The sequence below is a fragment of the Mobula hypostoma genome, chromosome 2 (assembly GCF_963921235.1).
Source record: "Mobula hypostoma chromosome 2, sMobHyp1.1, whole genome shotgun sequence".
Lineage (NCBI taxonomy): Eukaryota > Metazoa > Chordata > Chondrichthyes > Myliobatiformes > Myliobatidae > Mobula > Mobula hypostoma.
In genome coordinates, this window is record NC_086098.1 from 239,282,738 (window position 1) to 239,299,433 (window position 16,696).

At 43.5% G+C, this 16,696-nt stretch overlaps 1 protein-coding gene across 2 annotated transcripts in view; it reads left to right on the forward strand.

Annotated features, from left to right (window-relative positions):
- LOC134342970 (transcription factor 12-like) overlaps window positions 1-16,696 on the forward strand; it is a 177,405-nt gene that overhangs the window by 113,899 nt on the left and 46,810 nt on the right. For both annotated transcript variants that reach the window (XM_063041721.1, XM_063041722.1), the window contains exon 6: window positions 9,364-9,442. In XM_063041721.1, coding sequence (XP_062897791.1) covers window positions 9,364-9,442 — 79 coding nt within the window. The remainder of the gene's footprint in view (window positions 1-9,363; window positions 9,443-16,696) is intronic.

The following is a 16,696-nucleotide window of genomic DNA, read 5'->3' on the forward strand; positions in this document are numbered from 1 at the left end:
CGGGAGTGCTATGTTGGTGCCGGAAGCATGGTGGCACTTGCAGGCTGCCCCCAGCACAATCCTCGGGCATTGATGTGAACAACGCATCTCACTGTATGCTTTGGTATATAACACGTGACAAAGAAAGCTAATCTTTAAACTGCATCACCTGCAGGAACCCTTCCTAATCATAGTCCAGTGCTGACTCGGAAATATATCACCATCTTTGAGTTTAAATACTTCCTATACAACTGCACATTAACAAGTCAGAACAGCAGTCAGATAATTAGGGGTGTGCAACATCTCACTGGCCCTAGCAGAAACTGCCACATCCCAGAAATAAACGTAGAAAAAATAAACTTGTGCCTTGATATAAAGTCCCAGATTGGAGCTTTCCCATCAGATGACCCATCCCATTCACTTCCAAGATTTAAATAACAAAATCTTCCTAATGGACGCACGGGGGGGGGGGGCAGGGGGGATGCTAATGAGTGGCTGCTGGACGGGGAGCAGCAATCGCTCCCTGCAGCTTACCCTGCCCCCCACGGTCTGAACTCCATTCATTTCCTACCAGCCGTCCCTCTCTAATGGATAAATACCACTCATTAGGTGTCCCGCAGAGGCAGACGCTTTCAACAGAACAGCCAGAGGACTCCAGCGTGTGTTAACCCTTTCCTAGGCAATTTGGTTTCAACTGGTGGGGGGGGGTGGTGCAAAGATTTACAGGGATTTTTGCCATGTCTGGAACTTTCTGGTCATTTCTAGTACACAAGTGTACAGGAGAAAGTTATAAAGGTTACTCTGGATCCGATACAGCACAAAAGATAAAGAACACAATAATAACAAAAAAAAAGCACAATCAATCTAAATACATAAGATGGCTTATATATGTAGACTGATTGTATGCCCATAAAATGATGCTAGGCAAAGCAGTGTCTGTAGGTAAGGAAATGCTGAAGGGGTGGGGGGGGGTGAAGGGGTGGATTAGTGGGTGGAGGTGTTGATCACCTTTACTGCTCGGGGAAAGTAACTGTTTTTGAGTCTGCTAGACCTGGTGTGGACGCTACATAGCCTCGTCCCTGATGGGAGTGGGACAGGCAGTCCATAGCGGGGTGGGTGAGCTCCTTCATGATGTTACTGGCCCTTTTCCGGTACCTTTCTGTATATAGTATGTCCTTGATGGCGGGCTAGGCTGGTGCCAGTGATTGGGCAGTCTCAACTTCCCATTGTAGAGCCTTCCTGTCCACCACTGTGCAGTTTAAGGAAAGATTGCCTCAGCTGGGATTGTTTTCTTTTCAATAAAGGTCTCAATACACTGTTCGGGCAAAAACATATTTTTAAAGTCCCCGCCGAAGAATATACCAATTAACTTGAATCTGCCACCCTTGTAGTTAAAATCTTAAGCTGTGCCTGAGATGATGGTGATTATCACGTTTGAATGATAGAGCAGAATTTAATGCTGTGCTGTCACCTCAGAATCAGAATTAGGTTTATTGTTGCTCTCTTATCTGATGTGGAATTTGTTGTTTCATGGCAGCAGTACAACAGAGCAAAGACATTTATGTTGCTATGAGTTACAAAAACATGGAATAACAAGGTAGTATTCATTGGTTCATGAACCATTCAGAGGAGAAGAAGCTGTCCCTGAATGCTTTTTTAAGCACTGCCTCTTGAAAATAGGGTGGCTAAGGACCAAGAGAGCATTAACTTCACAGCCTGGTTTCAATGAGATGAATGGCCTCTTCTTAAAATGGTCTCTTCCTGCACTGTAAACGTTTGCAGTTCATAAGACCATAAGACCATAGGAGCTGAATTAGGCCCTTTGATCACGTCTGATTTATTTTCCATTTCAACCCCATTCTCCTCCCTTCTCCCCATTAGCTTTATCACTCTTACTAATCAAGACCGATGCCTGTGGCTTTGAATTCCACAGATTCAGCGTTCTCTGGCTAAATAAATTCCTCATCACCTCTTGGTCTCGGCCTGAAAGAATGACTGTTTATTTTCCTCTGTAGATGCTGCCTGACCTACTAACTTCCTCGAGCATTTTGTGTGTACTCTTTCCCTCTGTTCTAAAATGACATCCCACCATTCTGAGGCCGTGTCCCCTGGCCCTAGACTCACTCACTAAAGGGAACATCCTCTCCTCATCCACTTTGTCTAGGCCTTTCAATATTTGGCAGGCTTCTATGAGATCCCTTCATTCTGTGACAGAGCCCCTCGGTGCCTCCTCCAAGAGAACGTACAAGATGAGGTGACACTTCACCCATGAGTCTGTTGGGGTCATCCACGTCAACTGTTTATTCCTATCCATAGATGCTACCTGACCTGATTAGCTCCCCCTGCACTTTGTATGTAATGCAAACACTATTTCAGAAAACCGAAGAGTTGGGATGTCACATTGCAATTTTACAAAACTAAGCTTAGACCACGTTTGGAGTATTATGTGCATTTCTGGTTTCCACAAAGGATGTCACTGTGGTGGAGAAGGTGTAGAGGAGATTCACCGAGATGTTGTCTGGATTGGCGGACTTTACTGACTGGGAGAGATTGCATCGACTGGGCTTCTTTCCCCAACAGTGAAGGAAGTTGAGGGGGATCAGGGTAGATAGTCAATTTTTTTTAATCCATGAGAGAGACAGTATCCAAACTCAGAGGTTATAAGGTTTAAGAAGCTGAAAGAGGATTTTAGGGATTTAGAAATGCAGTGGTTGATATCTGGAATGTACTGTCAAAAGAGGTGATGATTCAAATATAAATACTATGTTTATAGACCGGAAGGCAGTCCCAGTAGGGGCAAATTACATTTGTATAGATGGACGATAAAATGTCAGCGTGGACCATGTGCTGAATGTTTCTGTGATTCTGTGAGGAAGTTGTGAAAGTTTGAGCTTTGGTGAACATTACAGTTAACACCCAGGAATACGAGTCCTGGCCCCTATTGCATTGCTGTCAGTTGGGATCTTGCAGTATGGAGATTAGTCAGCCTGATTCAGAGAATCATTAGAATGTGGAACCGAGGAACTGATGCTGTCCGTAGTTGCCCATGTACACTAAACCCAATTGCCTACACTAATCTCAAATCCCACAGCATTGTTACAATCTGTGTACAAGTATCTGCCTCATTACATTTTCTAGCAGTTCCTTGTGAGAAACTGTGCAGGTGAAAAACTTGCCCCTCAACAGCTGCTTCAAATTTCACCCCTCTTAAACCCATGGCCCTCGAACCTCAGCTGTACACTCACTGGGGTTCAATTCCCGCCGCCGTCTGTAAGGAGTTTGTACGTTCTCCCCGTGACTATGTGGGTTTCCTCCGGGTGCTCCAGTTTCCTCCCACATTCCAGAGATGTGTGGGTTAGGTTAGTGAGTTGTGGGCGTGCTGTCTTGTTGCCGGAAGCGTGTCGACGCTTGCGGGCTGCCCCCAGCACACCCACAGACAGTGTTGGCTGTTGATACACTGCATGTTTTGATGTACATGTGACAAATTGAAACTAAACTTTCGGCAATCTCCTGGCCAGGACAGGGTGTGCTGATCGGGTGGAGAACCAGGGATGCAAACGACGCTGGTCCATTTGCGGCTGGATCCCAAGGGAAGCCGGCAGGGGAGGGACAGAGGCTGTTTCGCTGCCTTTAAAAGTTTCCTTGCAGGGCTCAGTCAAAAAGCAGTTGCTTTGAAACCAGGCAGCTGGAACTGCTTGACCCTGTCTAATTTACTCTTTGATGCAACAGACAATAGTTGGCTCACCGAGGGGTGGGGGCGAGCAGGGCAGCATCTGTCACAATGAAATATGAATTTCAGGCAGCTTCAGCAAAACACCCCTCCCCTCTCACTCCGATGCACACGCCTCTTGCAAAACCAGCACTCTTAATTCTATTTCAGCAGGTCGACTGGGTTCGGCTGTAATGGCTCGGTTCCAGCGTGATGATAGACGCCAAATGTGCCAGGCCCAATTTTCTGAGACACTGATCAGGGTATAATCAGAGGCGCCTAATGGACTGGGGTTAGACGGTGCATACAACCGGTTCTAGACATCACCTTAACCCTTTGAAAGCCGTGCAGCAGAAATAAAACACTGGCAATGAAGCTGAACAGACCTGCTTTCATCCATATGTTCATCATATCATCTCTTGATAAAACACGGAACCACAAAGTGCTCTTGTCCAGGGGAGACGTTAGCTCTGCTTGCTTACTCCGATGGACTCAGTAGATCCTGTGACATGAATTGGAAGAGGTTCTCCCCATATGCAGGGGAAGATGGTGGGGATCAGCCCCCACCACCTACCACTGCTCCCAATGGCGTGCATCTCAAATAGACTCTGACAACCAAGTGTGGCTTAGCTGCTAAGTGGAAACATTTCTACTGACAGGAGAAGGGGCAAAGCTGGGCTACTGGTGCCTTAAAGCCAGTCGCTTCAGGCAGATGGGGCTCGTCAACCATGGTAGGCAGCTCAGCTAGGGGAAGAATAACTCTGATCTCAAACCTCCACGGCCTTGTGGTTGTACCCACTCATGGGGAAGGCTTTGTGGGAGCAAAGCTTAAGGAAGAATCCAGTTCAATGCTGACTGGTGACTCCTGCGATGTCGCTGTATTGGTCTCTGCTGTTCTTTTGGGTTCATCAGCTGCATGGACAGGGAGAGCCTGCTGCGTGGGCACCAGCTCTTGTCCTGCGTATTGTTCTGCCCCAGCTTGCATATCACGTAGGCAGCTGGTACACAACATCCATGGTCAACTCTGACCACCAGATATCCTCTCCCCGGTGCCCTCAACCAATTTCACAAGAAACAGATAATGTGGTTACTCTTTCGTGGGTTCTTGCTATCTGCTGATTGGTATATTTCCAATGCTGGCTGAACTTCAAAAAGCACCCCATCAGCTGTGAGATCCTCTGGAATATCTTAATGGACTAGCAAAATGCAAGATTTATTGCTGAAATTAAAACAACAGGAATGAAATGAGAATTGTATTCAGGGTGTGCAGTTAGAAACAACATGGGAATAGTAGGAGGTTGTTCAGCCCACGATGCCATTCACTTAGAATCTGGCTGACCTGTGGAAAGCTTGGAGGTCTTCTCCTCGGCTCCATAACCCTTTATACCCTGACCCAAAAATACTGTCAATTGAATTCTGAGCCACAGCAAAGAGCTTAGGAAACTGCCAGTATAAAGTCATTCAGCATATCCTTCTTAACACTCACCAGTTTTTAATAGATGCACAATAATCATATCCTAATGCATCACAGTTTGGTATGGCAACTGATATGCTTATGGCTGCAAGAAAATGCAGTGAGTTGTTGACACAATTTAGCACGCATGGGAACCAGCCTCCTCTTATTGGAGTCTTATTTAGATGCTGTATTTCACTATTTCGATGTACATTTGACAAATAAAGCTAATCTTTAATCTTTAAAATCTTTATACTCTCTGCCTCAGTAAAGCAGCCCGCATAATCAAAGACCTTCCCCACTCCATATACAGTGGCATGTAAAAGTTTGGGCACCCCCGGTCAAAATTTCTGTTATTGTGAATAGCTAAGCGAGTAAAAGAATACCTGATTTACAAAAGGCATAAAGTTAAAGATGACACATTTCTTTAATATTTTAAGCAAGAATACTTTTTTATTTCCATCTTTTACAGTTTCAAAATAACAAAAAAGGAAAAGGGCCCAAAGCAAGAGTTTGGGCACCCTGCATGGTCAGTATTTAGTAACACCCCCTTTGGCAAGTATCACAGCTTGTAAACACTTTCAGTAGCCAGCTAAGAATCTTTCAATTCTTGTTTTGGGGGATTTTTGCCCATTCTTCCTTGCAAAAGGCTTCTAGTTCTGTGACATTCAGGGTGCATCACAACCTGACATGGAAGTTGTCCTGTCCAAGACCGAAAGAAGCTGCAGAAGATCGTGAAAACGGCGCAGCACATCACACAAACTAATCTTCCGTCCATGGACTCACTTTACACCGCACGCTGTCGGAGCAGTGCTGCCAGGATAATCAAGGACACGACCCACCCAGCCAACACACATTTTGTCCCTTTTCCCTCCAGGAGAAGGTTCAGGAGCTTGAAGACTCGTACGGCCAGATTTGGGAACAGCTTCTTTCCAACTGTGATAAGACTGCTGAACAGATCCTGACCCGGATCTGACCGTACCCTCCAAATATCCAGACCTGCCTCTTGGATTTTTTTTTGCACTACCTTACTTCCCATTTTTCTATTTTCTATTTATGATTTATAATATAAAATTTTAATATTTACTAATTTTAACTATTTTAATATTTTTAATATTTAATATTTGTAATACAGGGAGTGTGAAGCGCAGAATCAAATATCGCTGTGATGATTGTACGTTCTAGTACCAATTGTTTGGCGACAATGAAGTATAAAGATTCTTGGGCTGTCTTGCATGCACTGCTCTTTTGAGGTCCAGATGATGTTTAGGTTGGGGGACTGTGAGGGCCATGGCAAAACCCTCAGCTTGCGCCTCTTGAGGTAGTCCATTGTGGATTTTGAGGTGTGCTTAGGATCATTATCCTGTTGTAAAAGCCATCCTCTTTTCATCTTCAGCTTTTATTTACAGATGGTGTGATGTTTACTTCCAGAATTTGCTGGTATTTAATTGAATTCATTCTTCCCTCTACCAGTGAAATGTTCCCCGTGCCACTGGCTGCAACACAAGCCCAAAGCATGATCGATCCACCCCTGTGCTTAACAGTTGGAGAGAGGTTCTTTTCATGAAATTCTGCACCCTTTTTTCTCCAAACATACCTTTCCTCATTGCGGCCAAAAAGTTGTATTTTAACTCCATCAGTCCACAGGACTTGTTTCCAAAATACATCAGGCTTGTTTAGATGTTCCTTTGCAAACTTCTGACGCTGAATGTCATGGTGAGGACGCAGGAAAGGTTTTCTTCTGATGACTGTTCCACAAAAGTCATATTTCTGCAGGTGTCACTGCACAGTAGAACAGTGCACCACCACTCCAGGGTCTGCTAAATCTTCCTGAGGGTCTTTTGCAGTCAAACAGGGGTTTTGATTTGCCTTTCTTGCAATCCTACAAGCAATTCTCTCGGAAAGTTTTCTTGGTCTTCCAGACCTCAACTTGACCTCCACCGTTCCTTTTAACTGCCATTTCTTAATCACATTACGAACTGAGGAAACAGCTACCTGAAAACACTTTGCTATCTTCTTATAGCCTTCTCCTGGGCATCATTTATTTTAATTTTCAGAGTGCTAGTGCTAGGCAGCTGCTTAGAGGAGCCCATGGCTGCTGATTGTTGGGACAAGGTTTGAGGAGTCAGGGTATTTATAAAGCTTTGAAATTTGCATCACCTGGCTTTTCTTAACGATGACTGTGAACAAGCCATAGCCCTAATAAGCTAATTAAGGTTTGAGACCTTGGTAAAAGTTATCTAAGAGCTCAAATCTCTTGGGATGCCCAAACTTTTACATGGTGTTCCTTTCCTTTTTTTCACTCATAATTGTACAAAACAAAAATAATACACTAATCTTGCTTAAAATGTTGAAAAGAATGTTTCACCTTTAACTTTATGACTTTTGGAGATCAGTTCATCTTCTACTCACTTAACTATTCACAGTAGCAGAAATTTTGACCAGGGGTGCCCAAACTTTCACATGCCACTGTATTCTCTGTTCTCCCCTCTCGTATTGGGCAGAAGATACAAAATACTGATATCATGTACTACCAAGCTCAAGGACAGCTTCTATCCACTCTGATAAGGCTACTGAAGTTAAAGATTAGCTTTATTTGTCACACGTGCATTGAAACATCAAAACACACAGTGAAATGCGTTGCTTGTGTCAAAGATCAGCACAGTTCAAGGATGCGCTGGGGGCAGTGCAAGTCTTGCCATGCTTCTGCCGCCAACATAACATATCCACAACCTACTAAAGCTAAGCCGTACATCTTTGGAGCAAACCACAACACCTGTAGAAAACCCTCAAGGTCACAGGGAGACCATAAAAACTCCTTACAGTCAGCAGTGTGAATTGTACCTGGGTCGCTGGTGCTGTAGGAGTGTTACACTAACTACTATACTACACCTTATACACACCTTCATACACCTTGTATACACCTTAAAATGACACCTCTTGTGCAATAACAACCTCGTTGTGGCCTTCTACTATATTGTCTGCACTTTCTCTGTAATGGCAAGGTTATATTGCTTTTCCCTTGTACTACCTCGATATACTTAATGTGATGAAGTGATCTGTATGGATGGCATGCACTGTTCTCTCTAAGCTGTGCGGGTGCGTGGCTGCCTAACAATTGAAATGCTCCTGTGCACATAGCCTTTGTTGCCACGCAGCTGTAATAAAACATGAAAGATTTTCATTATTCCCTTCAATTAATAAATGAAATAAAATTTCATTCTAAATATTTGCAGTCTGCATATTACAAAAAAAAAGTATTTAAAATGCCACTCAGTTTTCAGTCCATGTTAAAATTTCCTGCTCAGAGCAATACGGTTGGTTCGCAGAGTTGTAAAAAAAATTAGAGAAAACATTGATGGCATGCAAGACAAATTTTGTCACTGAATCTTGGTACATGGGACAATAGCAACCAATTTACAAATTTATTTTGTGCCAAGAAGTGTTTCCTGAAATTTCTCTCCATTTAATTTTAAGGTAAGATTCCTGACCTCAGCAACTTAATTTCTCAATCTCCATACAAGTGTATCAACTAAATATTTTACATTCTATGTTAGTTCAATAAGTGTAAAAGCAATTCCTATAGAACTTATACTTCATGTTTTACAGGATTACTTTTATAGTTTTTGTTTTGTTTATTGTGTTCTTTAAGTTTATTGTGTTTTTTTTTGTGCTGCATTGGATCCAGAGTAACACTTGAGTACTGAAGAATGACAAGAAATGATCTTCAAGTTCAAGTTTACTGTCTTTCCACCATACACATCTATACAGCTAAACAAAACGTTGTTCCTCTGGGGACAAGGTGTAAAGACCTTGTACCTTGAATATTTTTTCTTTCCGAGCTTACTTCAGGATCTAAGCTCAGAGCCTGAAGTGAAAATTTCGGTAGGTACAGAGAAAGTGCTTTACTCTTGGATATTACATGAGGCCATGCTGGCATGGTTTTGCGAATGGTTCTGTCTGAGCAAGAGCAGGGAGCTGTGGCCAACACTGATTCTTCAATGAACACCGATGCAGGCAGGATTAACTATGGTGTTTATGGGATCTTGCTATGCTCAATGGCTAGTATATTTATCTATATGATCATCACTACATTGCGCAGCATTTTGCAGGATGTTTTCAGAGATGTGATAAACCGTTAGTTAAAGAGAGACATTGACTAACATCTACTTAAGTTTATGATCTGGAATCGTACTCTGATACGCTTACCTCTTTAAAACAGATTTATTCACCGGATCACACCAGTAACAGCTACACATCGAATCCATCCACACCTGTGGGCTCCCCACCATCTATAACAGGTAAGGAAGGAATGTTGTGGATTTGTTCTCTGCGACTTCATGACTTGAACTTTTTTTTTTCTCCTCTGCAAAATCCAAACTTAATTTGGGAAGACTTCTCGACCTGATTTCCTCCCTCCCTCAGTCCTCCCAATGTCTTGTCTATGTATTCTGTCCACCATTATCTGTACTGTCCCATGTTCATCACGAACCTAGATTGTATGGTCATCTGGGGTATTTGACTCTGAGAGTCAGACCGGTACTCTGCTCATTGGATGTTCATTTGTGTAATTACCAGGAGGAATTGGATCACGGTCAACCTCAAAAATCAACATTTTTGCATACTCTTTTAACCACTTCTCCCATATCCCGAAATCTCCCCAACCAGGCAAAGAAGAGGACGCATATGTGCGTTAGGGAGGGTGTGCCTAGGGTAGCCCGCAAGTGTCGCCACGTATTCCGTCTCCAACATAGCATGCCCACAATGCTCGGCAGAACAACACAGAATGGAACAAGCGAGTAAGTGACCTTAGCAAAACAAGCCCCTTTCCTTCCTCAATGCACATATGCAGTCCTATGACCCCAGGACTTCTTTGGCCTCTAGTGGACTCGTAGTTTCGCAGACATGGGGCCCTGATTGCCCCACTCCAGTTCCGTAGATCTGAGGTGACTGGTCCATGTGGACACCACAGTCTCTTCCATCGATGAGGTAGGAGGTGCCCAGCAGGGAGTGGATGGGTGGTGTACATTGTAAGATGGTGCACAGCTCCTGCCATTTATGAAGGAGTAACATTTCAAATGAAGTTCCTTTTCCAATATCTTAATGCACCCCTTTAACCTTTGGTCGGTATAGCCATGGCCTCTGAGATTGGAGATCAGCTTTATGGGACCAGCCCGCAAGTGTTGCCATGATTCCAGCACCAACATAGCATGCTCTAAACTTACTCACCCTAACCCGAATGTCTTTGGCATGTAGGAGGAAACTGATGCAACAGGAGGAAGCACACACGATCACAGGGAGAATGTACAAATTCCTTACGGACAGTGATGGGAATTGAACCCTGATCTTTAGGGGAGGCATAGTAACCTAGCAGCTGGCGTAACACTATTACACCATCAGCGACCGGTGTTCAATTCCCACCACTGTCCGTAAGGAGTTTGCACGTTCTCCCCATGACCGCGTGGGTTTCCTCCTGGTGCCCCAGTTTCCTCCCACAGTCCAAAGATGTACAGGTTATCCAGTTAATTGGTCACATTGATGTAATTGGGCCATGTGGGCTGGAAGAGCCTGTTATCGTGCGGTATCTCTGAATAAATAAATTACAGTAGGCGCTGTAAAGCATTACGGTAACTGCTATGCTACCATGCTGCTGAAATTGTTCCTGTCCCATTTCAAAGACATCATGTAATCTAGACTGGTGCCACTGTCATTCTAATGGAGCCCTGTACTGCTGGATGTGGGCATAAATCCAAGCATAGATTAATGCTGTGAATGGATGTGCAACCGAATGGAAGATTGGTTGTTTATTTATACATGGCCACGGCATGCAAAAGTTTGGTCGCCCCTGGTCAAAATTTCTGTTACTGTGAATAGTTAAGTGAGTAGAAGATGAACTGATCTCCAAAAGTCATAAAGTTAAAGATGAAACATTCTTTTCAACATTTTAAGCAAGATTAGTGTATTATTTTTGTTTTGTACAATTTTAGAGTGATAAAAAGGAAAGCAGCACCATGCAAAAGTTTGGGCACCCCAAGAGATTTGAGCTCTCAGATAACTTTTACCAAGGTCTCAGACCTTAATTAGCTTGTTAGGGCTATGGCTTGTTCGCAGTCATCGTTAGGAAAGGCCAGGTGATGCAAATTTCAAAGCTTTATAAATACCCTGACTCCTCAAAACTTGTCCCAACAATCAGCAGCCATGGGCTCCTCTAAGCAGCTGCCTAGCACTCTGAAAATTAAAATAAATGATGCCCACAAAGCAGGAGATGGCTATAAGAAGATAGCAAAGCATTTTCAGGTAGCCGTTCCTCAGTTTGTAATGTAATTATGAAATGGCCGTTAAAAGGAACGGTGGAGGTCAAGTTGAGGTCTGGAAGACCAAGAAAACTTTCTGAGAGAACTGCTCATAGGATTGCTAGAAAGGCAAATCAAAACCCCCGTTTGACTGCAAAAGACCTTCAGGAAGGTTTAGCAGACTCTGGAGTGATGGTGCACTGTTCTACTGTGCAGCCACACCTGCACAAATATGACCTTCATGGAAGAGTCATCAGAAGAAAACCTTTCCTGCATCCTCACCACAAAATTCAGCATCAGAAGCTTGCAAAAGAACATCTAAACAAGCCTGATACATTTTGGAAACAAGTCCTGTGGACTGATGAAGTTAAACTAGAACTTTTTGGCCACAATGAGCAAAGGTATGTTTGGAGAAAAAAGGGTGCAGAATTTCATGAAAAGAACACCTCTCCAACTGTTAAGCATGGGGGTGGATCGATAATGCTTTGGACTTGTGTTGCAGCCAGTGGCATGGTGAACATTTCACTGGTAGAGGGAAGAATTAAATACCAGCAAATTCTGGAAGCAAACATCACACTGTCTATAAAAATGCTGAAGATGTAAAGAGGATGGCTTTTACAACAGCATAATGATCCTAAGCACACCTCAAAATCCACAATGGACTACCTCAACAGGCACAAGCTGAAGGTTTTGCCATGGCCCTCACAATCCCGCGAACTAAACATCATCGAAAATCTGTGGATAGACCTCAAGAGCAGTGCGTGCAAGACGGCCCAAGAATCTCACAGAACTAGAAGCCTTTTGCAAGGAAGAATGGGTGAAAATCCCCCAAACAAGAATTGAAAGACTCTTAGCTGGCTACAGAAAGCGTTTACAAGCTGTGATACTTGCCAAAGGGGGTGTTACTAAATACTGACCATGCAGGGTGCCCAAACTTTTGCTTCGGGCCCTTTTCCTTTTTTGTTATTTTGAAACTGTAAAAGATGGAAATAAAGTAATCTTGCTTAAAATATTAAAGAAATATGTCATCTTTAACATTGGTAAATCAGGTTATCTTTTACTCATTTACCTATTCCTGGTAACAGAAATTTTGACCAGGGGCGCCCAAATTTTTGCATGCCCACTGTATGTTTGTTGGAGAATCAGAATCAGGTTTAATATCACTGGCATATGTCGTGAAATTTGTGAACTTTACAGGAACGGTACAATGCAATACATAATAATAGAGAAAAATGGTTAAATTAAATAAATAGCGCAAAAAAATACAAATAAAAAATTGGTGAGGTAGTGACCATGGATTCAATGTCCATTAATAAATCTGATGGCAGAGAAGCTGTTCCTGAATTGTTCAGTGTTGGTCTTCAGGCTCCTGTTCCTCCTGTCTGCTGGTAGCAATGAGAAGAGGACACGTCCTGGCTGATGGGGTTCCTTAATGATGGATGCCGGCTTTTTGAGAACTGCTCCTTGAAGATGACTTGAACACTACCGAGGCTAGTGCTCATGATGGAGCTGACTAATTTTACAACTCTCTGCGAGTATCTTTCGTGACATACCAAATCTCCTCAAACTCCTAATGAAATATAGCTGCAATAATATGTTGGGTCCAGGTTAGGTGTTCAGAGATATTGACAACTAGGAACTTGAAATTCCTCACTCTTTCCACTTCTGATTCCCCTATGAGGACTGGTGTGTGTTCCCTCCTCTTACTGTTTCTGAAGTCCACAATCAGTTCTTTGGTCTTACTGATGTTGAGACGTCTGCTTTCAAGCTAGCTAATGAAATTGCTTTTACATATATGACGACATATATGGAGGTCGGATTGAGGTTGTAAAAGGAGACAGTTATTTCCCTCCAGGTCCCCAGTCTGAGATTTTATTGGTTAATGGTCACAAAGGTATAGTTTAACTCCTAAGTATCCCTTTAATGATTTCCACAGCCAGACACTTGGCTCATGCCAGATTCCAAATTTATTTATTGTAATTTTTATTGGTGCTTGGGTGACGCAAGTCTGTCGGTTTTTGTGTCTAGCAGTAACTTGGCTCATTGCTGTACTGTATAGGGTGATTGGAGGAGTAAGCTATTTTAAAGGTGCCCTTCCCGCTCAGTGGAAGAGTTAGTGAGGTTAAACTGATTAGATTAGATTAGATTATGAGAATACTCAGTCCTCTTTTATTGTCATTTAGAAATGCATACATGCATTAAGAAATGATACAATGTTTCTCCAGAGTGATATCACAGAAAACAGGACAAACCAAAGACTAACACTGACAGAACCACATAATTATAACATATAGTTACAGCAGTGCAAAGCAATACCATAACTTGATGAAGAACAAACCATGGGCATGGTAAAAAAAAGTCTCAAAGTTCCTGAGTCGATCGACTCCTGAGTCCCCAATAGCAGGCGGCAAAAGGGAGAAACTCCCTGCCATAAACCTCCAGGCACCGTCAACTTGCCGATGCCTTGGAAGTAGCCGACCGCAGCCGACACTGAGTCCATCCGTCCGAAAACTTCGAGCCTCCGACCAGCCCCTCCGATACAGCCTCCCGAGTGCCATCCTCTGCCGAGTGCCTTCGACTTTGCCCCGGCTGCTGAAACAAGTAAAGCCAAGGATTCGGGGCCTTCTGCTCCGGAGATTCCGGTTACCACACAGTAGCAGCGGCAGCGAAGCGGGCATTTCAGAAGTTTCTCCAGATGCTCCTCTGTACTCTCACGTCCGTCTCCATCAAATCAGAATTGTGCACGGTCCCCTACTTGACAGATTACAGATATCATTCACCAGAGAGGCTGCGCGCGCTGCCGTCACGCCACCATCTTCTCAACACAGACTCAATCGGGCATATTAAGCAGAACACACACAAAATGTTGGAGGAACTCAGCAGGTCAGGCAGCATCTATGGAAGGGAATGAACAGTTGTTGTTTTAAGCTGAGACTCTGTATCAGGACTGGAGAGGAAGGGGAACCCCGACTGACAGTGCTCAGCCATGGAGTTCCTCCACAGGTAATCTCAAAGGCTGTGAATATTTGCTGATGCTGCTCCAAAATTTTGGGATTCGCTGTACGCTGAACATGGAGTCTGTTCTGTACTCTTACATATTTCAGTATCTTTGGTTCGTGAGGCCGTTTTACTACAAGTTTTTGGTCAATCTGAGGCCTTTACGAGTTAGAATCAGAATCAGATGAGGTTTAATATCACTGACATATGTTGTGAAATTTGTTAACTTTGTGGCAGCAGTACAATGCAATGAATAATAATAGAGAAAAAATGTGAATTGTAGTAAATTTATATATTATGTAGTTAAAATAAATAAGTATTGGAAATAAAAAAATAGTAAGGTAGTGTTCATGGGTTCGTTGTCCATTCAGAAATCAAAAGGCAGAGGGGAAGAAGCTGTTCCTGAATCACTGAGTGTGGGTCTTCATGCTTCTGTAGCCCCTCCCTGATGGTAGCAATGAGAAGAGGGCATGTCCTGGGTGATAGGGGCTTTTAATAATGGATGCCACCTTTTAAAGGCATCGCTCCTTGAAGATGTACTGGACACTACCAAGTCTAGTGCCCATGATGGAGCTGACTGAGTTTACAACTCTCTGCAGCTTACTTCGATCCTGTGCGGTAGCCCCCACCCCCACCATATCAGGTGGTGATGTTGCCAGTTGGTTGCTAATGAGATCCTCACACACATTTCTGGAAGGTGGAAGTGTCTTTGGGGACATACCAAAACTCCTCAAACTCCAAATGAAATATAGCTGCTGGTGTGCCCTCTTTGTAGCTGCAGTGATATGCTGGGTTTGCCTGAAGCCTATAGACCATAACTTACAGTGTAGTAGCACAACATTATCTGCGAGCTCTGAGTCTTTTCAGATGATTTTGAGTTCAATCCCAACGTTGTACACCCTTGGTTAACAGAGAGACTTGGGGCTCTTAACTTCTGGGCTGATATCAAATTGGATGTTTGCATCCAAGGAGAATAGGGCAAGAGGTCCCATTCACACCTCATCTCTTCTTAACTGTACACACTGACTTATGCAGACATCCCAATGACTCAATTCTAAAATTCTCCTTCTTATCTTCAAACTGTAAGACCATAAGACATAGGGGCAGAATTAGAGCCTGCTCCGCCATTCCAACATGGCTGATTTATTTTCCCTCTCAACCTCATTCTCCTGCCTTTGACACCCCGACTAATCCTGGGCTTCACCCACATTTTAAAAAATTTCTGCAATGCCCCCTGAGCCCCACAATGCTCTGAGTTCACTGTACTTTGTTTCCGGCCTCTTGCATGCCTCGGATTTCTATTTTTGGAATCCATATCTTTAACTGCTTAGGTTCTCAGCTTTGAAATTCTTTTTATAATCTTTGTGTCTGTTTCTCCTCCTCTGTCTCTCGTTAACCTAACCATGTATAAAACTTCTGGGTCACCTGTTTTACAACTCTCTTAATGTGTCAACAGTGTCAATTTTTAATCACTAATTCAGTCTGGAACATATTGGGAGTCTTTTAGTTGCATTAATGTCTTGCTTTAACCTGGAAAGGCACTGCTTTTCTTCGTCCATTGTACATAGGCTAAAGTCAGCAAGATTAGGGGGAGGGGAATGAACCCAGGAAATTAGATGGCGCAGAAATTAATACAGACCTGTCAGGGTGTAGATATTTTGAGCAGGTGCAGCGTAAAGTTTCATGGAGTCATAGGGCTGGAATTCTCTCTGTGCCAATGCTCCGCTGGGCTTTTCCATTAATCCTGCTATTAAGCGAATGTTCTAGACGCTGATTGAATGGAGTTTTCTGACAAACAGGTTATTTGCCGGACGGGAATTGTCTGTAATTGCTGTGCCCCTGGTTGGGGTCCCCAAGGGAGGGATTGCAGAGAGCAGCTGCCACACTCTCTCAAACCCTGCTTTGTTGAATGCCAGTGAGGGGCCTCTTCTCTTTCCTTTGTTGCCTCAAGGCAGTGCGACCGCTTTGATTAACTGTGCTGGACGAGGCTTGCTGTGGTGGGGCCTTTTAAACTTTTTAAATAAATAAATCAGGGTAGCGAGGAAGCCCATGAAAAGCTCGAGCTGAACTTTTCTGACCCACAGTGAATCACTGTAAAAATATTCTTCCTGGTTTTTAAGAATTGCAAAGTGGGACGATGCCAGAATGCTGATTTAACTCACATACTACTGGTATGACCAGCAATAACCTCTAGAGCCATTGTTTGAAATATCTGTCAATGGCTTGTTTCTAATGGCAAAGGTTCTCCCACCCACTGGCTCCGTC